At 39.4% G+C, this 24,000-nt stretch overlaps 1 protein-coding gene across 1 annotated transcript in view; it reads right to left on the reverse strand.

Moving 5' to 3' along the window:
• Positions 1–24,000, reverse strand: part of SNCA (synuclein alpha) — a 68,804-nt gene that overhangs the window by 33,989 nt on the left and 10,815 nt on the right. Inside the window, exon 4 of the mRNA XM_057418024.1 lies at positions 17,124–17,269. Coding sequence (XP_057274007.1) covers positions 17,124–17,269 — 146 coding nt within the window. The remainder of the gene's footprint in view (positions 1–17,123; positions 17,270–24,000) is intronic.

Here is a 24,000-nt window from a genome sequence, read left to right on the forward strand (position 1 = left end):
GCAATGGACAGTTCATGTCAAAACAAAAATTACAAATCATTTCAAGTTTTCTTCCCTCTAAAGAATCTTAAGTAAATGCTATGACAGGTGTGGTTTTCTCCCTGAATGCCAGATATGTTCAGCTAAATGTAAAACAACAACAAACCCAAAATAAAAATTCAACCTAAGCTCTTACTTCATTTGGACCACTGCTGTATTTTAATAGAGATATTTCTAGCCAAACTGCATCTTCATTTTTCCTGCTTAGCTGCTCTGGATAAAAATCATGTCCCTGTTTAAAACTAGGCAAGCAAGGTAGCCTTTCATAGATTTAAATTAGTGAAACTGAACATTAGTACAATAAAAAGCCTAGTTTGACTTGTACACTGATGATTTATAAGAAAAGCAGGCAAGCATTAATCCCATTCTAGTCTCCCAGCAGTCTACCTGGAAGGTCAGGGGCAGGAAGTGATAAAAACTGGTGTATACACATTAAACACCCCTGAAACAGTGAAAACGGGTGAGAGACAACATTTAGAAGGAAATTCTTTATACTTTCCTGAAATTGTTGGCATATCCTTTTGTTGACAGCATTTTGCCCAGTGACGGGCAGTCATTCCCTTTGCCATCCTAGTATTGGTAGACACTAATCTGCCCTTCACAAAGTGGTCGTCTTTATTTTCTCAGGATGGCTACAGAGATCATGGCAACAGAGAGGGGGAAGAAAGTGGTGCAATATGATGTTGCACTAGACTGATGAAATAGCTAGTCAAACAGTATGCACCCGTGCAAACCAAAGGACAGCTCTCTTCCACTGGGCAGCAGTCTGCAAGACAGACTCACCTAAGGCCCAGTATGAACAGGTTTTAAATCACTGGTAATTTTAGAAGGTATTCAGTTCTTTAACTTGGATAATTAATGAACACCTAACAAAACACATTGCTGTAGATTTTTAAGCTCTTTAATCTTTGAAAATTGTTTTCTCTTTCCTTCATGCATACAAACCCATTCAAATACTAGATGCTCAGAATGTGACTCCACTGAACATAAGATAGCAGTTTCTTTCTCCTTCACATAAGGGGTACTAATTAGGTGAGCAAGTGATATGTCAGCAACAAGAAATCTAGCAACACTCAAACACCCCGCTTTTGTAAACTAAGTCAGAATATGCAAAACCTCCAGTTTTAAGTGTTAAGATGTGACATTCAAAGGCAGTCAGCACTGATCAAGTTCCACTCCAAATAAGTCCAAGTTCTGCTCCCAGTAAGTAATTATCAATGGGATCAGCATTAGGATTGATGCAGAGTGTTTATAAAAAAGAATTTGAAATGTAATCTCTTTGTCCCGTAGGCTTAATGTTCATGACTGATGTTCACCAAAAAGCAAAAGGGTGTCAGAGTAAGGTAGAAGCATTGCATACCCCTTATCACAGGCTGAACCTGTTTTCTTCCATGTTCCAGGAGCACAGAAGCAGAAGCAGAGGTTTTTGGAGGGGGAGTTATATGACAGCACCCATACCCCAAGGAAACAGGATTAAGAGGATGCCTCCTAGTGCTTGAATATCAGGGGAATAAAAAGGCTGCCATCTCTCATGCACAGCCACTCCCTCCCCCCTTTTCCTCATTCCCTCGCCATCAGATCTCCTCCACCCAGTTTTTCCATCCTTTCTGAACCCAACTCATCCCCACCATCTGCTTTGTCTACACAAAAGAGACTTTTGCGTAGAGGATAGAGAGAAAATCTCAGAGCATTTCAGAGATGTCAACAGTAGGTGAGACAGAACCTTGCTGCTGGCTTTTACATGTCCTAGAACATCAAGGCACACTGCTAGATTTAAAACTACTTCTGTCCTCCCTCTTCTGCCCCTAAAGGATAGCTTGGTAATAACTCTTTCCTTACCACAGGCTAATATGGATAACGGGTGGCAGGGGTACTAAGAAGCATTCGACCATGAATGCCAAGCTCTCTCTAGAAAGAGTTACTGTAAACACCGTTGAGCAGACTTGCTCACATTCACCTAAATGGTTCAGGTACTTTCAAAACAAAGGAAGAGTGCTAGCATTATCTCTTTCTCTCTCAGGTTAAAAACCCAAGTCAGTATTTAAAAACCTAAAGACTTGAAGCACTGTAATTCCACAGACACCTCTGACTGGGTCCTACATCTCTGTGCATCTTCCTCCTGAAATCAAGAGTACGTTTGACAGAGCATCCATAGCTATGATCAGTCTTTGTCTAAACTGGTAAATTTCTAAAACAGGAACAGATCCTGATATAGGATGAAGATTAAATTGCTTTCTGATGTCTCCCTGTAGAGGACAAAGATCATTATGGAACTGATCAGGGTTGCACAGAGATGTCGGTGATACAAGGGCAGTGCAAATTTCAGAGCTGCAGGGAGAAGCAGTAAAAAGAAAACTTTACCTGCCAACTAACCTTGTAATCTACCTGAAGTAACAGAGTATGTAGTTGGCTTTGTAACAATTAGCACAAAGAATACACTGCCTGACTAACAAGATTTACCAGCAGAAACAAGCAGCCTTCAATAACATTTTGTCAATGAACACTGCCAGGTCAGGTTTAGCACCATCTGTGCTGGTCAAACCAGTTACCTTTTTCTCAGGCCAACTTTAAATCCTAGAAGCACAGACAAAACTTGAAGTAACTGAACGTCCTTAACAGTCTGTATAACATGCTAAGTTGGAGATGACACCTTGAAGAGATGCACTCATCCATTTTATTTCAAGTATGACTGATAATTCTCTATGTTCTCTTCTCATAGCCTGCACACTAGTATCAATTGCCAAATGTGATTCCCCTTCAGGAGGCCAGCAAAGGCTTCTGTTTAGATGCTTCCCTTCCCATTAGGTACCACACAGAAACTAGAGGCATAAAACTGAGCCAAGGAACAAAGAAGCCAGGAAAAGATGAATAAGCAAATCCACAGTCCTCATCTTAACAGTCATCAAGGCATTTATACAACTCCAAACAGATTCCAAAGCAAGGCCTAAGCTTTCCTTTTTAAATCCATTCCATCACTTCTCCCAGCCTCCTCTGTTTCCCAGTTTGGACAACAGCAGACATTTACAGCAGTCCAACCAGCCGTGTTTTAAAGCATACATCTGAAATGAAGCTCAGGGAAAAATCTGCAGAGAGAACCAAGACTTAAAATCCCCATCTCATAGATGCATAGATGGTGTGTAGGAGGTGGAAAGAAGCACTGCTAAATCTGTTACCTTTCCTGTGAATGACAAGCACACCACTCCTTCCAAAAATAGGCTATGAAGGAAACGTTACGCTGATGACTGTGAAAAGCAAGTTCACTACTCTGGTTTAGACAGCCGGTCAGCTGTATGTGAACACATACCCTTCTTCAACCTACTGGAATAGCTATTACTTTTTCTTTTTTTTTTTTTTAAAGCAAGCACATGACATTAATTGGAAATAATGGTGATTTGGAAACAAAAAAAATCCTGATTTCCTGAAGCAGTTTTATAAATTCTAAGCTAACAAAAGGAAACAACTGATACAAAGCTCCTAGTAGAAGTTTCCATCTTCCACCTGTTTGTCTGACAACCCTGTGCTACGCTCTATCACAACAGCCATCGCCTATTCCTCCTGCCGTCACTCTTTAATTTCTGCTCTGCAAATACGTGCTTCTAATGGGGCAGTACATAGCCCGTCTCCATGCTGTGAACAAGGAAGAGTGTTTAGCTGCTAGATGCACACAGCAAATGCACTTCCAACAAACTTCTAAGATCACGGCATGAAGGACAAGGGGAAATCTTTCTTCCATCTAAGGATCCATATGAAACACATTCATAGTTACATCAACTTTCCAGTGACTTTTCTCTTGACCTGTTAGAATAATTTTCTCCAAAGAGGGAAATTAATTCTGCCCCCAGAGCTGTTTGATCTCTGATCTTTCTCTACAAAATCATTTACATACAGTATGTCTAGCTGAACTCTGTCACCTACTGTCTCTAGGAATTTGTAAGATAAAATATTGCATGCACAAAACCAAAAGTGACCTAACCATTAAAACTGGTGTTATCAGGAATCTGAAAAGAAGCATTTGTTCAGATGAATTACATAAAGCATCAGCTAAGTCAGACAAGGGTTAAACAAGCATCCTGGAATACAATTCTTACATGGCTGAGATATGCTGGGTGTTAAGTAACGAAGTCTTCAATGCCACAGTGTAATGTTATTAATTTTAATTGACATAAGTGTATTCATTAGGCAAAGCATAAGGGTTTCATACGGACATTATCATCTACAAACTGCATTAGGGATATAAATTCTACCAAACTGGCCAGAGACCGCATACCTGCTTAGAATTAAACTGCACATTTCAACACCTTTCAAGTATTAACCGATTATAAGTTATTAGCTTAATTAATTATACTTTGCATTAGAAGCAATCAAAAGCTTGCAGTCAATACTAGAACTGCTAACACGTTTTACAGCTTCCAGCCTCCTTCCTAAAGGCTCACAAAATTAAGAGAATCTCCAAGTCTTAAAAGCATTCTCCACCCTAGCTCAGTTGCCTTTGTAATTTCCTTCCCCAAGCACATTTTGCATTTCTAGCTGTAAAAACAACTTTCTTTAGATGTGGTAGTTTGTTCAACCCCTGGCATCTTCCCTTCTTCAGCCTGAGTTTCTAACTCCTGTTAGAAATACTGTTTCTATGGATAAGAACACATTTCTCATGAGTGACACTCACCCTGACAGCCTAAATGAATTTTTTTCACACCACTCCAGGGCAACGCATGTCTGTTTGGACCAGAGTGCAACCTTTGGGCCATGAAACCATCACAGGGAATCAACAAGAAAAAAAACATCCATACATCTTTACATATAATAGCACATGAAGAAATTGTTACATTACACAATGAAAAAATATAGCAAAGGTCTACCAAAACAGAAAAAGCCCAGAGCCTTTGCTTTGTCCCACAGGCCCAGAGAAGAACTATGCGTGGCTGACATAATACCGGCAGGGTATCTGCTGCAGTAAGTGATGCCCCTTCCAGGATGGAGTGGGAGGTAGGACAAAGGGATTAAACAGCTTCAAAGGCACAATCGTGTTTTATGTGCTTCTGAAGGAAGCACTGTTACAGACTGCCACTTGTTCTGCTTGCAGCTAACCTACTAAGCAGGGCAGAAGAAGCTCTTTATTGGCTGTGTCTCTCCACCTTGAGCTTCATTTTGACTTTTCCGACCTGAGCCCAGCAAATCTCCTGGGCACATGTTAATAGAGCACAAGCAAACAGCTCTGAATGCAAACACCAGAAGCTCGGAGGGCAATCAATATGTCCAACACATTTCAAAACCAGGTTCTCTGCCTGCTTCAGTCTTGCAAAAAGCATGGATTTTTAGAGGACAATTTTAACAGCTTACACCTCCAGTTTCCTCACAGGGAATATTTTACATTAGATAAGTCACTGGCAAAGAAAAAAAAGGTTTGCAATCTAAATTTTCAGTCTTTCTGAGACATTCAACATAGCTTTCTCCTGTAACAAATTCCAGTCTCCAGGTATACCATGGGAGCTTTTGAAACTCTTTGAGACAAGTACTTCAGAATTGAAAAATTATTACCAATAATCCTTACACTTGACTTTTTCTAAGGGACATATTTAACACAGCTGGAAGCAGGTGAGAGCCAGACACTTCAATGACTATTTACTGTCAAAAACATGGGTCATCTCTTTCGTTATGTGCTACCAGCTTTGAAGGAGTCCCAGGCAATCCACAGCGATTTACAAGCTTTTATCTATTAACTCACAGATTCTTTAGGAGCTGTGTCAGTGGTCAAAATAGCCACCAAAATGATGTATACCACATGCCACTGGTATTTGCCATTGTGTCACTTCCTTTCTACTAACAGTAGAAAGGAACAGTAGAATACACTGCCAATGTATTGGGTTTACATGGCAAGGTTTTGGTAGCAAGGGGGCTACAGAGGTGACTTCTGCAAGAAGCTGCTCTAAGTTTCCTCTCTGTCCAAGACATCCAATGTCAGCTGGCTCCAAGATGGACCCCACTGCTGGCCAAGGCCAAGTCCAGCAGTGATGGTGGAAGTGCCTCTGGAACAACATATTTAAGAAGGGGGAAAACTTGCTGCAGAGGAGAAACTGCAGCTGCAGAGAGGAGTGAGGATATGTGAGAGAAACAGCCCAGTAGACACCAAGGTCACTCAGAAGGAGGGCAAGAGGTGCTGCAAGTGCTGGAGCAGAGGTTCCCCTGGAACTCCATGGTAAGGCAGGCTGTGGACGTCCACAGTGGAGCAGATATCCACCTGCAGCTCATGGAGGACCTCATGCCAGAGCAAATGGATATCCGAAGAAGTCTGACCAAATGGGAAGCCTGTGCTGGAGCAGGCTCATGGCAGGATCTGTGTCCTCATGGAAAGAAGAGCCCACGTGAGAGCAGGTTTGCTTCAGGACTTGTGACCTGTGAGGGACCCATGCTGGAATAGTCTGTTCCTAAAGGACTGCACACATGGAAGGGATCCATGTTGGAGCAGTCTGCTCCTGAAGCAGCGCACGCCATGGAAGGGAGCCACGCTGGAGCAGCCTGTTTTTGAAGGATGCACCCCATGGAAGGGACCCATGACAGAGCAGTTTGCAAAGAACTGCAGCTCATAGGAAGCACCCATGGAGAATCTGGAGAAGTTCAGGGAGGACTGTCTCCTGTGTGAGGGACCCCATACTGAAGCAGGGTAAGAGTGTGAGGAGTCTTCTCTCTGGGAAGAAAGGAGCAGCAGAGGCAACATGTGATGAACTGACCAAACCTGCATTCTCCATCCCCCTGCACTGCTGAGGGGAGGAAACAGAGAATTTGGGAATGAAGTTAAGCCCAGGGAGGCATGGGGGGGAAATGGTTTTAAGATTTGGGTTTATTTCTCATTATCCTTCTCTGATTTGATTGGTAATAAGCTAACTTCCCCAAGTCTGTTTGCCTGTAACAGACAGCAATTGGTGAATGACCTCTCCTTGTTCTTATCTCAACCCATGACCCTTTTGTTATGTTTTCTCCCCGCTGTCCAGCTAAGGAAGGGAGTGATAGAGCAGCTTTGGTGGGCATCTGGTCTCCAGCCAGGGTCAGCCTACCACAGCCAGTAATTAGGTGATCCTAATAAACGCATTCTGCCTTCTTCTTTACTTCCTCCCTCTTCTCTTAACCTACAGGTAGGATTTATTTGTTTTCTTAGGAGATGACATTGGATTGATATTCTGAAAATGCAGATTAATCTACTTCTCCACAGAGAGGTATTTCCTCCATACTTCAGTCCTGAATCATTTTGAAGTTTGTATAACCCTCATCACCCTATCAATCCAGGACCTCAATTTGCCACTCATACCTATTAAGCATCCCATTGCAGTGCATTGCTGAACAGAGACTGGCAGACACAAACACACATTACAGTGGTTTGCCAAATTGTCACTTCAGCACCATAAACTTTAATTGCTGGCTAAAAACCTCCCAGCTGCAATCTTTGGCTTTGACAGTATCAGCAAATGGCACCAGCTATCACGACAAACCCTTAAAAGACTATGATTTCTAGATAGGCACTGAATGAATCACACTTAAGATCCTTACCTTCCAAGGCTTATACACTTCATCTTGCCCAGCAGAGGAAAGGAACACTGAACCATAACAGAAGATGCTAAGGACACCATTATTGTAACCCAGTAATGTTTGCAAACTTACGAAACCTGTACCTTAAGTTCCACAAAAATGCTACTATCAAGTTTGCTCAACTATCACGGATTACGTAAAACTATTTTCCATCTGAAATAGCCAAAACTTTCACACAACAGTGGGCAAGAACAAGAATAGTTGGCATGAATATGAATCATTCCTAACTGAACTTAAACATATTCCTCTCAGCAAGCAGCACCTTCCTGAATACTTAGCATGAGATTGGCAACTATTTAGAGTAAGGAAAAATGAAATACATTCCTGAGTACTGCATGAAATTCCACAGATGGATGCATAGAAAAGACTGGAACATGGTGAAATGGAACTGGTCCCATGTTAGCCTAGGGACTTGCATAATAATACACTCATAGAATGGTTAGGGTTGCAAAAGGACCTGAAGATCAGCCAGTTCCAACCCCCCTGCCATGGGCAGGGACACCTCCCACTAAACCATGTCACCCAAGGCTCTGTCCAACCTGGCCTTGAACACTGCCAGGGATGAATCATTTACCACTTCTCTGTGCAACCTACTCCAGTGCCTCACCACCTTCACAGTAAAGAATTTTTTCCTAATATCTAATCTAAATCTCCCCTCTGTCAGCTTAAAGCCATTCCCCCTTGTCCTGTCACTCCATGTCCTTGTAAAAAGTCCCTTTCTAGATTTCTTGTAGGCCCCCTCTAGGTACTGGAAAGCTGCTCTAAACTGAACATAGTACTCCAGGTGAGGTCTCAAGACAGCCAAATAGATGGGGAGAATCACCTTCCTTGGCCTGCTGGTCATGTTTCTTTTGGAGCAATAATGCAGAGCCATACATACACAGGGGAGACAAACACAGCTGCCTGGAACATACTACTGGGGCATATTAGGTCAGTTAGGAAATTGGAAATGGAGGATATAATAGGTAGAAGAGAAACTGAAGTAAAGAGCAGAAGAGGGAGGAAAGTAGAGCATAGACTGCAGATAAGCAAACCCTTACAATAAATGCAAAAGTTGGTTTCCTAGTAAAAGGATGGGGAGGTTCTTTTGATTCTCTCTCACAAGTTAAAGAAAAAGAAATGAAAAAATATGTTCTGCTATTTGTAGATATTACAAATATTATCTGATTATCATGATATAAGAACAATTCCGAGTGGAGAACGTGTTCAACTTTCCATCATCTAGCAAACAATCCTTATTCTTCAATTTAAGGATAGGGCTACTTCATTTCTCCAAGGTCAAAGTGGAATCTGTGGTTGATCAATTGCTAGAAAACAAAGAGCAATACGATGCCACCCAAAAGCTCCTCAACTTAGTTCCTCCACAGTTAATTAGGAATACATTATGGTCAGAAGTTTGGAAGGCAGCAGGTAAATCCGGAACATCAGTCCAAGCTAAAATGTTATCGCACAGCATGAGTGTTACTAAGAAACCAGGATATTTCACAAGACCTTTACATTAAACTCATATTTGTTCCTTAATTAATGAAGAGCAATAACTGCCAGGATACTTGGGTAACACAACACAAGTTTTCTTCCCTTGCAACTCAACTCAAGTCCTGTTAGAATACAGATGTCAATGTATGGAAATGCTTTGACACAGAGAACATGGTCGTCCTTTAAATACTGCTGTTTTGCCCTCCGAGAAAAAAAAACTGAAACATGCCCTGCAGCATTTTCTCTGCTAACCAGGAAGGCCAGGAAACACAGGCTGCAATTCAAAATCCTCCCATCACTTCAACACTATTTTCAACAAACACAGAAATGCTAGCACTACTACCTGGAGTCATCCATCTTTCACAGTCTGTTTTTTCCCCCAAGTATTGTTATTTTCTGTGAATATTCATCTATATCTTCTCCAGCCAAATTTTAAATATTTCAAAAAGTGGTGGTTAGAGTGAAACAAAGTTAAGCTACTCATGTCCAGAAGTGCTACCAGAATGTGCACATACCTGCCAAGAAGAAGTGACAGGTAAGATCTTATCATAAAGCAAAAGAAAGGTAGAACCACGGTATGTCCTTGCTGGCTTTGTGACTTCTGTGGCCTTCCCATTTATCAATCTATTTTCTGCAGGCACCATTAGCATATTTCACCAAATAAAATTGCTTGTAAACATTAGAATCTGAGTGACATTATGCAATATCAACATATACTAAGCTACATAAATGGGACTTGTCCATGTGAAACACGAAAGGAAAACAGAACCGTATTAATGGAACTGCCTCCACTGCAATTATTGAATTTATTTTGGAAACAAACCAAAGCCACTTGCATTCTAATACAGAGCATTCATACAGGATTGTAATGCAGTTTCACAATTCTACTGACATTCATACCTCTGTACAACCTAGATGATGCCTAAGCTTTCCCATCCAAAAATTATGTGCACTGTCATGAAGGAGCGATTTGACTGTGTACATAAAGCAGATTCAAATCCTTAATATTGCCTGCCTAAGGATGCCTTATGATTTAGAATGAATCAGTGTTTGCTGTTTTAAGAATATGGATTAGTTTTACAGAAGTGATTTTTTTTACAGACATTTTAATACCACACCATCATTAATTCTGAGACTAGTAAGAAAAGCCCTGGCAAAATAAATCAGTCCAGCTATGCTACAATCAAAGAGACACATCACTTCACTGACAGTCCCACTTCATCTGTGAATTCGAAGAAACAGCTAACAAATGCTTTCTCTTAAGAAGGGGACATCAGTTATTCAGCACCTGAGCAATGTGGATCCCCTAATGGAGAATCTCCCTCCCCATTCTTCCACTCTCAATCCACCTACATACATTAAAAAAAAGGAAACAGTGCTGTCGCTGAATGTTTGTTGTGCTCTGCAGCAGTCACTCATATATTATGCATAGATCAAGAAATAAAATTGTAAGACAAAAAGTAAAACCTATCTCAAACTACATGCTCTTCACATATTAGTATTTAAATAGAAATTTAAAAGCATTTATTTTCTGGTTGATGTTCAGTTGTGACTACCTGATTAGGCCTTCTCCTATACATAATCCAGAACTCTTGTGGAAAGTTTACTGTCTGCTGTTTATCTTACCAGAAACCACAGTATGCAAGCTTTCTAAGCCACTGCTGTAATTGTTCCTACAGATCAAACAAGCACGAGTCTCACATCAGAATCATGGCTGGGCTCACCCTGAAACGACCAAAAATCTCATCCCTGTGCACTGCATCACACAGCAGGACTGGCACTGCTTGGCTCAAATATAGAGGGTTAGACCTCTAGTTGCTTGGGAGGCTTGCTAGGGATCTAGACTACACATATTTAATCATAAATTTCTCCATTACCTACTGTGACCTTTTATTACAGCTATCAATAGTAAGAAGTAGTTGAAGAGGGCAATTAGATGTTGCTGCACCCCAGCAGCCTACTTGCTACTTGTGTCTAGAAGAAAAGCATCAACTTCAGTGAAGGCTATTTCAGCACTTGCCATGCCAAAATCTTACTAAATTTCTTTGCTTAATTCAAGGCTTGACTTTTTCCTTGTGGCAAGCTCTAAAGAAAATGAATAAACTGTCTTATTTCAACAAAAGAACAAGAATACAAGCCTCATGTAACTCACACTTACTGTCCTGTTTTTGTTGGGGTCTATTAGCCTTGTCAGACATCAGATGGCTAATGGCAGAAAATGTAACGGAAAGGTGGAAAAACCTCTCTAATTCCCCTTCTGAAGGAGGAAATTGGATATCTCTGCTCCATAGCTTTTCTTTTGTGTTCTTGTGAGCTAAACTTTACAATCTTAATTGACTCATCTACAGGAACCAAGATGGGGAATAGTGATCCTTCAACAAGGCAAGCATCCTGTACAGAATACTAAGCACAACGATAGCCAGAAAACTTCGTATTCTATCAAAATGCACCTAAATTCAGATTCTGCCATGATTAGACCTATTTGTGAAACCTTATTCATAAAAAAGTACATTAAAATGAAGTTTTAATATTTTCAAGAATTTTCCATGTGGCATGTCAGCATTATAGCAGAGTGGGAAATAAAATATGTAATATATATCTCAAAAAGATAAAAAGACACAAAATGAGAAAATGCCTCTTTGAGCTTTTTCAAGTACTAAGCAAGGCATTTATATTGTATGAAAGTAGCAAGGGGACTATTAAAATAGTGATGGGGACTTTAATGTTGGCATTTAAACTTCGGGAAGTGCTACCCAAGATAACTTCCGTACAAGTCGAATGTCAATCTTAAGTTTCTGGTTATTTCGGCATTTGATTTCTATAGAAAGATTTTACATGCAGACAGCAGTTTAGAAAAAAATCAAAGTGTAAAGTGAAAGGAACAAAAGATTTCAATATTCATTTGGGTTTTTTTTTTTGGTTTGGGGTTTTTAGCTACCTGTGATAATTAAAACTTCTTTGGGAACGCTCAGGAATCTTAGTCTGCAACAAGACAAACCAGAAATCTTTGAAAGATGTGATGTCACTTGCATTTCAAAAATGGGTGTCTAATAAAGCAGAAAAGAAACCTCCATGCCACCGCTGAAAGAGAGACACATTTTCAGAGGCACTTACAGGGCTTGCATCCCTTCTCCCAGTAAGACTGTCCAGATGAACAAATAGCTGCTGGCTGGAGCACACTGTGATGCTTTGTGTCTTAATCAAAACTGAGCTGCTTTCACCAAAATTAAAAGGTGTTTCATCATGTCTTAATTCTCAGCAGTGCACAATGTCTCATGGATCTTCCCTGTAAAAAGGATGAAAAGGCTTCCACATATTGGTATATTTGATTATGGTGATTCCAAGCAATGTATAATGTCGCATGTTAAAACTGATTCTGACCAAGAAAAGCAGTAAGACAAGAAATACTCTACACCTGTGGGGTCCACTGCACTGGATGTTTACACTAGGATAGCATTTAAACCCTAAGGATTCCCATGAAGTACAAGCTGGGAGGGAGGGAAGAAGATACAGCAAAGTTACCTTGCTTTCATTCTATGTTAACTTTCACATTAAATGCAGTTAGCAAAAAAAAACGCTTAATGCCTAAATTGAGTCTTTCCACTTCCACTCATCTTTTCCTCTGAAAGCTTGGTAATTAAACCAATGAGCTGTATTACCTGCTCTCTAAGTATATTACCTATCTGCATGTTAGCTACTACTGTTTATTTTATGTCTGTGTTTAAATTGCTACTTACTGTAAACGTGTTAAGCTAAGACAGTTTAGAAAGGAAAAGGATTTAGCACCATAGATGCCAAACATAACCCATATAGATCCCAAATATGGTAAGGACAAGGCCTGCTCCTCTGTTTAGTAAGGTCTACAGCACACAAAACATGGCTAACTATATCTTTGCATTGAAGCTCAAAGTATCTTGAGCTTTCAACTTGACTGGGGATTTTGGTGCTGTAACAGTATAAATAAAATCATAGAATTTACCACTTGATTAATTCGTGAGATGCTACAGAACCAAATGGCATTAATTTGCTGAGATTAAGAACTTCAATTACTTAATCACCTACCTGAAAATAATAAACTTTGTAATGCATATTTTGTTCTCAGGAAATATTATATACTAGATATTCACTAGCTCATACCCCTCCATACTAGCTGTATCTATATGTTTATGCTGCGCTGAAAACAGAATATTCAAAGGATTTCACAGCTTTCTTAACTTGGGAAAAAAGTTTTATATGTTAAACACAAATATCATTAATCTTCCTTTAAAAAAACCTCAATTCATTTTGAAGCACGCTTACAGTGTACGCAGAAATAAAACATGCATAGATACAGAATATATTTAAAACAAATGTTTTATCTGTATAATTCAACTCATCAGCTTATCATCTTAACAGAGAGAAGAAAGCATGAAAAAGAGAAGCAGCTTCTTCTCTGCTTCCAGGAAGAGTCTCAATTATCACAAATAACAGTATTATTATGAGCAGGTTTTAAAATTAGACCCAATTTTACAACTAGTTTATTAAATGCTATTAATTTTTAATAGGCTGCATGATAAACGGTAGTGCGCATTCGAAATACTTCATAAGTAGATGCATGCTGTCAGTGCATAAAAATTTCTGGAACCCAAATAATCTTAAGAATTGTTTTGTTGTTTATTGACATGCTATTTGCAGTTTGTTAAACCCTTTTATATTTAACTCAAGCCTACCAACTGCCACTACCCTTGCTGTGTCAAGCAGTGAGTTTCTGCAAAAGCATAAATGCCCTGGGCAGTCCTCTGATGGGCACTATCAAGTCAGCCCTGCTGGTCTCTAAACTGTCACACTGCACTGCCTTTTTACGCAGCTTGTGGAGTGGGTAGGTGACAGTCTGGCATGACAGCAGCCCTCTAGCCTGCTCTCAGTTGGGTGGTTAAACCTGTGCTTCATGGTCCAAAACATGCTGGTATTAAAGGCTGCAACCTCAGGCAAGCTTCTCAAGAAAGCATTTTACCAAGAATCAGCTTAGCGTTTCCTTTGCATAAATACTGTTGTATCCTCAGGTAAAGAAACACTACGACTGCTTTCAAGTAGTTGAAAGTCAAAACCAGTCATACCACAAGATTGCAGGCTTTCACAAAGGCAAGCAGATCACTAACAGCAGACTCCAGCAATGACCATCAGTTTAGACAGGCTTTCAGACACATGTTTGAAAGCAGCCAATCCCAGCAAGAAGCAAGGAGTTGGACTCTGTCCTTACAGTCACTTCCAACTTGAGGTATTCTATGATTCTATATTTATTCCACAGTTTCTGATCCTGTAATTACTGGCAAGTAAGAAAACTCCTCCAGTTGCATGGAGGTTGAGTTTAAGCAGTTCACAAAATAATTCAGGTTGGAAGGTGCCTCAGGAGGTCACTATTCACTACTGTCAGTTGCAGGATTTGGACCTGATTATGTTCAAATAAGAAGTCTGTATCAACTGGAAGAAATAATTTGTCACAAGTTTAGAAGTCAACTAAAATAACAGATTACTGGCTAATGCTTTTCAGCCTTCCATGCACAGATAGCCTGTAATCGTGCTTCTATCCACTTTCACTAAATACGCTTCACTTGCAATACCCTGTCAAATCCCATGACTTGCTTACACTGTGTAAACAAGGTAAGTGCTCCTTGTGCATATGGGATACACAGCCATTTGCTTTGTAACAACTCCAAATAGATGTTCATAGGAAGAATAACCTGTCAAAGACACTGGCTAGCCATGCAGAAGCACAAGGAATGAATTTGCTAGTCACAGTCTCTTATTCCCAGCTTATGGTAGGCTAGAGATATCACAGCCTTAAGAGACATAACCTTACAGCAATAAAATATACAGTTACATTGATACTTTGACAGTATGCCTCACTGACACCTTCCCCTAGTTAAGAAAGACTCACTCCATTTCTTACAAAGCAGAATACCTGTTGTCCCACTGGTATTCAGAATGATCATACTGGTCCTCACACAGCTGTCAGTTTTACAAGAAAATCCAAGTAAAAAATAAAAAAGAACGAAAATCTGTCTCCTATGCCTCTGAACTGCACAAGAAGACAAAAATACCTGGTTCTAGAGTACCTTTACATAGTTCGATTTTGATTTTAAATTTCTGAAATGGCTACTCATCTGCAAAACCAGTGAGGGACACAGATTCAGAGCAGTCTGCTAGAAGCGATAGATACAGTCAACTAGACAGCCAGAATGCATAGATGACAGAGTATCAGTCTAAAAATACCAGTATCAAGAATCAAATAAATGGCTTTGCATATCCAAAGAACAAAGCACCATTGCAAAATAATTATTCTATTTATAAGGCTCTGGAATAGTATGCATGTACATTATGGATGTTCTTTAATTTCACAGATGTGATTTTTATTCTGTTACAGCTATCATGACTCATATTGAAGCTACACAATATACAGAACAGAATTAAGTGAAAGTCATCAGAGATTTACTTCCTACTTTATAATTATAAGTATCTATCTATATATATTAACATTAAAAAAGACTAGGTATGGTCCATACTAAAGCAGGTAATTGCCCGTTACAGCAGTGATGATCCTTATGACACTGTTTGAAGAGCTATGAACAGAAAAGAATATTCTTAGCATCAAACTATAGAGAAGCTTTAGCAGAAACTAAGGGTATAGACTGCTGTGACCATGCTTGTCACCATACTCATGTATTCCCTGGAAGTTCATTAGATACTCGATTTTGTAGATCTTCAACATTGCTTTTATAAGGGACCATGGCCTCATCAAAAGCAACATTTTACTTACAACTGAACAAAAAAGAGACTAAAAAGACTGCAGGAAAACTGTGAAACTGCTTTGAAAGAGAATAAAACTGCTTGTGAGATGCTTTCAAGACCAATCCACCACAGTGGAGAGAATGCCTACCACAATGTCATAAAAAGTTTTCCCCCCAAACTGAAGCACAGATAGGATTTGTCAGACAGACAGAAATGCACTTCAATAAGAGAGAAAGAAGAGTTCTTAAGGATTCAATTTTAACGACTTCTCTGGACATTAACTGGAAATAAGAGAACATGATAGAACTTCTTCATGCTAAATCCATATGACACCCATATTTTTGTACAAATACTAGTATTCTTCATAATTATTTTTGTCTTTAACACTTAAATGATCATGCAGAAAACAGTACAGGAGGGGGTTATTTGTCTCTTCTGGGCCATTTTTGTCTCAAACAGCACTGTACACATTTTGGAAAGCATCATTTCCACCAGCTATGTGGGGTCACTTTTCACCTAGCGTAAGTGCAAGAAAATAACCGCAGCATATAAGCAACCAAAAAATGTAGTAATGCTTTTTATTGTGCAAATACTTAATATTCACCTTGGTGCTGGAATAAAAATATCCACAGAATGTTTTATAGGATGAACTAGAGCAAATTTAATTTGAAGAGTTCGGAATAGTTTGGAGGCATATTTGAGCTTCATGTCACTATATTAATGGAAGATAGTGACTCTGAAGCTGGATCTTGACTTTAGATGCAATGTATCTAACTACTGACTGGATTGGTACACAAACCCTTCTGCTCTTCATCTACAGAGGATACAAATTCTGCTGTTAAACCTGAGATTTTCTGTTTGACCTTTCAGCTGTAGTGGCTTGCTTTTCAATTATTGGGGAAAATAATTATCTTCCCATTCAACTGTACAGCAATCCTACAGCTGCTGGCCCCTACCAGAGACTGAGTCCAGAATCACCACTAGGTTACACTGTAAAACATGATCCAGATTCAGTAAGACTTTTTAGGAAGGTAAGGGTCCATGCTTAATCCTACTCAAGTTCCCAAATCCTGCAAGTCACTCAAAAGACAAGCAATAAACAGCAAGTGTTTTCTTTGTGGCTCATTTGTCTAGCATTACACAAATCATCCTGCAGTCATACCACTGACAGACACAAAAGAAAACACTCCATCTGCCCTTCAGTTCAGAAAGATGAATTATCTTCCACTTCTTCACCTGGAAAAGACTGTAAATTAACAAACCTGTTTGGCCAACTGATCCTTCTTTACCAAGCCAGTGGCTGCAGCAATGTTCCCTGCTCCTTCCACTGTCTTCTGGGCCACCGCCGTCACTCCTGTTACCACAGCTCCCCCAACATTAGACACTTGCTCTTTGGTCTTCTCAGCCACTAAGGAGAAGCAGAAGATGGAAGAATACGTTATTATTATAGCTCTGGCAGCTGTAAGTTTTTCAGAGAATTGTATCTATCACTGACAGCCCAGCATGAAGAGCTGTAAGGCCATTACAATTTGTGTACCCCAAGTGGATCTTAAAGAAATGAGACTATCCATCAGGTAACACTAGAACAACAGAAGTAAAAATAAGCCTTATTTGTGGCTCAATTTATTTCATGTGAAAGACATTTGACACTTTCATTCATATCTAGCTGTACTTCAGGGAACAGAAGTCATTACTTAAGGGCCTTTATTATGCCCAACTCACTGTGCAACATACAAGAACTGCCTTCAATATATCCCAGTTTGGAAATGCATTCCGATTAGACCACCAAACACTTACTGCATGTTACAGAGCACAGAAGAAGATTTTTTTACATTACTTAAAAGCCATTGATTATTATTTTCTTAAAATATACTTGATTAATAAGCAGAGCTGCTGTTGTTCAGAGAATTTCAAATACAACCTTTTATTCATTTCTCTGTTATTTTGTCCCATTGCTGATGTGTCCATCTATAACACGTTAATCTACAAAAAGATTGAATGCCAAAGATGTCAAAGCAAACTGGATTAATAGCTAACTTCTAAGCCCCAGGGAAACACCTCATTTAGCCTACATATACATCAGCAGTTGCCATTTTACCTTTCAGAATATCACAGGGTTCTTTCTGCTAATTCATCCCCAAGGGCTCCTTCTGACAGCAGCCTGCACTATAGTGAAACCACTCTATGAAAAGAGATGGTATGACTTCATGCCTTAAAGTTACACAGGCAAATTTCTGGCATAAAGCACATTTACTCATGTAAACAAGGGGCTGTTCTTCAAAAATATACAGCAGATAATTTTGTAATTTTAACTAATCCCATACTTTCCTTCAGCCCAAATCCCATCTGATCCATAAAATGTATTCATAGCTCTATTTACACCCTTTAATGAGCACTTGATAAGATGCTGCTTGGCAGATAGGTCACCCTTTTAGAGACTTTTTTGTGACATACGAAAACAAGTCTTTCTCAGGTAAGTTATATTTCATTAATTCCTTACATAAATAGTATCAGCTGTCCATACCACAGGGCATGCAGCACAGACTGCTATGATTGATACGAAATAACAACAATTAGGAAAAAGCTAGAAAGGTAAGCAATGTGCCTACTATGTGATTTTCATTAAAGACGCAAATAATAAGTATCCCCTGACTGAAAATGCAGGCAGATCATTTAACACTCATTCTAACTTAAAATAAAAAGTTAGTAAACAATTATCTCTAATATGACCAAAACCAGGAGCTTTTGTTATAGAGTGGGACAACAACAGACTACATACATTGTCTGAAATTAGAAACAGAAAGTTCGTTCTGAATATCCTGCATGCTAATAAGATACAAATTCACATGAAAAGTCATTGTATCCATTCAGTATTCTATTGCATGCTTTTTCCAGAAAAAAAAAAAAAATAATCAAAAGTAGGTTTTGCTGAAAAGCAAATGCTGCCCTCAGGGAAGGTTTGACATAATGCTAGCAAGTGCAGAAAAATATCAGTCAAGATGTCCCATTTGATTACTATCAGCTACAGACCATGAAAAGCTCTGGACTGTAGACATAAAGTTTATATAGGAAGCTTTTCACTAGTTCTTGCAAACATGTATCTTAAGGTGTAACACATCATGTCTTCCAAAAAGCGTTAAGATCTAATTGTGTACAGTCTTTCAGAAACAAACTCAGTAACATTATGAGACAAACTTGTTAACATTCTCATGTTATTTAGCATGGTAAGACAAAAATCTCAGAGCTATGTAATAAAAGTAGCATCTTGCAAAAATACATTTTAAACTTGTATTCTATAAGAAATCTACGGGAAAAAAGGAAAAAATAAAGAGAATAAAGAGAAATAAGAGATGTGGTTTGGGTAAGTTTCAGTATTGTTTTTTATTTTCTGTCATCTCTTTCCCTTTCTGGCAGAGAAGACAAAACCAACAGAAGATATATAAATCACAATCCTTTTTATATATTTTTTTTCTCTTAATTTTCTTGTATAGAAGATACATACACTGTTTTGAAAATTCCTTTTTCTAAAGTACACTGAATGTCAGAACAGTTAAGAGATAAATTTAGCATGCTTGATGCTGACAAAGGCTTAGCTGCTCTTAAGCAGACTCTTCCCTTCTCATAAAATGATAAGGCATGGCTGCTCTGTGTTCATTGTCAACAGTCACAGTCTCATCATCTCAAAAGCAAAATACCAAGAAATAAAGTGAAACTGAGTGCACTGTGGATGCTGCAATATAAAACACTTAATTCCTGAAACCACTATTAAAATTCCTGAAACCCTTATTAAACTCACATTCCTCAGACTATCTTGTCACTGCAAGTATAACCATCTACTAAGAGCAACTACCCAATAGCTGCCATTCTCACTATTAGAACGTTTTGGGAAGTCTGTCTGAAGTGTGTTTTCTCCTCCCAAAAATACATTACCCTAGAAAAGGCTCAGTACATGTAAGCAAAACAAAAAAGCAAAGAATCAGGTGGCTAACACTGTACACTGGCACAACAAGAAGATACCCAAAAAAAAGCAGCAACAAAAGCAGTATATTTAAGACTACTTCTATTTCAGACTGTCATGGTTTAATCCCAGGCAGCGCTTTCTGGGGTGGGTTACAAAGAGAGGCTCCAGGTGGGGCTGAGACATAAAGCACATTTTTCACATCTTGTCCTGCCCAAGCTGGCTCAAGTGCTACTGCATGAACCACCTCCCATTTAATTTGTTCTAAAGCTTACTGCCACTCAGGGCCCCCAGTCAAAGTCATTGCGCTTTCAGGTCACTTGATAGGGTTTATGATCAGACAATTACCTGCGATATGCATTCTCAAAACACAAAAACCAACCACAACACCTAAAAAAAATTCCTTTTTTATTAGTTGGTGGAGGTGTTGTTATGTTGTTGATCACATCTCTGGGGGACTGATGGCATCCATCTTGCTATTTTATTCCCAAAACCTGGACATCCTGTGCAGATCCTTTGTCCTTACTTTGTTTTATGGCAAAAACAGCTTTCATAAGAACCTGGATTATTCTTCTCCCCTTTTCAAATGCTTCCTCATGTCATCATTATACTGCAGGTGTTCTGGAGTTTCATCCTGTTCCAGTGCAGTCTGGATCAATCCATGGCAGATGGGAGGGCTGTGTTTCCATCCTTACAGTAGTTGATTCCAAGTGTACTGGAAGGCCCTCTACAAGAAAATAAACTGAATCCTGCACTCTGCTGCCAAAGGGATCAAGAAAAACGCACTGACAATCTCAGTTGTTGCATACCATTTGGTAGCCTTTGACTCCAGCTTCTGTTGGAGTTCTAGCACACCTAGTACAGCAGCACTGAATGGCACTGTGACTTTATTCAGGCTTCAATAGTCCACTGTTAGCCTCTACTCTCCATTAGATATTTTTTTTTTGGACTGGGTGAATGAGGCTTACTGACCACTCCTTGACTCTCCAGTTGTGATCAACTTATGGATAGGAAGGAGGAGTATCAACTGGCAAGACACTGTCACCAGTGCATTATCACAGTAGCAGCTGGCACCTGCTGGTCTTCCACCCACAGCAACCCCACCACAGACAGATCCTCTGAGAGACCAGGCAAGCCGGACAGCTGGTTAATCTCTGTACTGAAAGCAGCTATTCCAAAAGCCCACCAGTACCCTTTTGTGTACGCTTGACTGTGCAAGCACTGCTCAGAAATAACTATCTGTGCTATCCCTGTGCTATCAGCACTGTTTCCAGCACAAATCCAAAACACAGCTCCCGATAGCTACTACAAAGAAAATTAACTCTACCCCAACCAAAGGCAGCATGCAGACACAGCGTAAGAAAGCCGACACAGGAGGTACCATAGAAGATCTGTCATACACTGCTTCAGGAATCAGAGCCCATGGAGATAAACCCAGCCAACTATATACATATCACAGATTCTCAAAAGCACTCTACCAGTGAGTGTCTTCTTTTCCTGTCTCTAAGGAACAGCTGAACACCATCACAGTCCCTATTACCCAAGTGATTCTGTAAATAAGCTCCAGCCTGGTGACCCTTCAGCTCTGAAAACCTAGTGACAGGAGAAGAAAAAATAAAATATGTTCCCAGTCTCATGTATTTTATTGCTTACACTTTATAGTAACAGGGGAAAAGCATTAAGCATGCACAAACAAATCAGTTCAGAACACAGGGGGTTGATACAAACTAATTAAATTATTCTGAATGCCAGGCTGTTTAATGATCTTAAACCATTAAGCCTTTATAAAGTTGATGTCTGCTTTGCATCACGACCTGAGAAACAGAGTAAATCAGCTTGTGCAGAGCTCTGCTGTGCTGTCCACCTACACAGACACTGTCCATTCCAGTAAGTGATCCTGGGATGGTGTACAATGACCATGCCAAGGCTAACTTTGAAATCAAAGTTCTAATGCTGACTATAGCACTGTGTAAAAATTATTAGCTTTCTTTTCTCTACTGCCTATAGACAAATGGGTCAATGATACCAATGTGAAACCTTCAGAGCAATTCAAGATGAAAACTATTTGCTTTCAATTTTGAACAATAAAAGTAGGTGAAAACCACAGGATTTCTCTGAATTAATGAAATTGTCCTTATTGCATTAAATATACTTTTGAATATGTATTTAAGACAATGAGGCTGCTTTAGGTACTTGAATTCATTTACAAAGAGACCATAAATACATTGGGGGTTATTTAATTCATACAGTTTACAGTGAGAAACTTGATGAAGTCAAAACACAAAAGGGATACCAGTGACTAAGAATGTTAACTATTACTAGAATGATCAAAGAATTGAGTAAACCCCTTGACTATAGTTCATGGCTGTTGATACTGTGTCTTGACTTGGCTTCAGGAATGGCTGAAGTATCAAGGGCTTTTTGGCTTTGATCTTTTGTACAAACCAGTGCTTTACTTTGATTATCAGGAGATGGACTGTAATTTTTTCATCTTTGATACTGTACATTTCTGAACACTTATCCCTTGGAGATAAGCAAGATGAATGAATTATATACTTACAATCAAAGGGCAGTAGACACATTAAGTAAGCAGGCAAGTCAGATAGACAAGCTAACACCCTATAAAACCAATAACCAAAACTTCATCTTCGGGAGTTCTGAGAAAGGGTGACCTGACAAATAACATGCTCACCATATTCCTGTGAATCACAGACTGGTAACCTCGTTTTACAGTGTCTTGATGCCACTAAACTTGGTACAATCTGGTCATGCTTTGTTTAAAGCAAGAAACATCTTTATCTATTATTTCCAGCTTTGCAAAGCACCTGACTGAAAAGTGTATTAGCTGTTCAGCACTTTGAGGCATGTCACCTCCCAGACCCCTCATCAGCAAAGGGTTTTAAAAGGCAAACTATTAAAGAATAGCAAAAATAGCAGGACCTTAGAACTCTGACAGCAAGAAAGGACTGAATGCACAGCTGTCAACGCACACACATTTTGATTTGCAATTCTAGTTCTCATTTCACCGTCTTCAACCTTGAGTCATTTTTATTGACATGAAATGTGTTATTATGCCTCAGATTTCATATGATTTTAACAGCCTAGTGCATCGTAAAACCACTAAATCTGGTGAAGTCCTACTCCTATGAGACAGGTAGGTCTTTACAAGCACTCTAAAAGGCACCTTTGTCACAGGATCTTTAACAGAGTTAATTTAAATGGGTTTGATTTCTAAGGCAACTTCACTAGCATTTATCAGTGTCTTCATATCTTTTAGATCACTACAATGAGCCCAAATCTGGTTTGGCCCTGCTTGCCATAACAACTTTTCATAGACTTACATTCATTTTTAATCTCTGTTCTTATACCACCAAGCTTCTCTTTAGAAACCATGCTCTCTGGATTTTGCACTAAGTCTCCTCATTGCCACATTTCAACCAGCATGGCCTCTATCCATTTTACATTTTCCTCCAACAGCCAAACATCTTTCAAACAGTTTAACAGGCCAGAAGGAAGCAAACTGTGGCACTGAACCTGTTATTCCCAAGTTTCAGGTGTTTCACTTTGTGTCACCCATTTCTTAAAGTGGGTGAGGAGCAACCACTGTTCTGCCTAAAATTCACAGTAGCTACTCTCAATTTTCATAGGTGGTGCAGCACATAACAGATGTGTGCTTCTTATGTTTGACTTTGCAGCCCGTTTTGTATCTTACAGAACAAAATCTAGCATGTTTTCAAACCTGCAAAAATTCTATTCATCAACTTAGAATTTCTTGTCTCATTACACATGTTGCAATCGCGTAAAGATGAATAATCACAGCCTTTGAGATCAATTCTTCTCTCAGGAGAAGGGGAAGAAGTTCCCCACTAAGCTAGCCTACTATACAGCCACAGTGCTTCAGCAAGTTTCACGGATGTGCAAATGTCCTTGACTTATCCTACCACAGCCCAGCTTGGTGAATATTGCCTCTATTAACCTGCTCACTAGCGCTGTCAGTTGCCGTTTCCAAAACTGTGATAGCGTTAGATATACGTGCCTCAAATCTCATTCTACTGCAATCCTCTACTGGTTATAGTAATGATCCCTCTGAATATTTCTCTTAATTGAAATCTAACAAGCTGAGATCTCAAACCCTGTAACAATAGCATGCAAGTTCAGCCTGAGGTTAAACTCTGAAGGAC

This window comes from Pezoporus wallicus, unplaced genomic scaffold, assembly GCF_028554395.1.
Source record: "Pezoporus wallicus isolate ANWC-B61680 ecotype Strahan unplaced genomic scaffold, APGP_CSIRO_Pwel_v1 contig_6999, whole genome shotgun sequence".
Taxonomy (NCBI): domain Eukaryota; kingdom Metazoa; phylum Chordata; class Aves; order Psittaciformes; family Psittacidae; genus Pezoporus; species Pezoporus wallicus.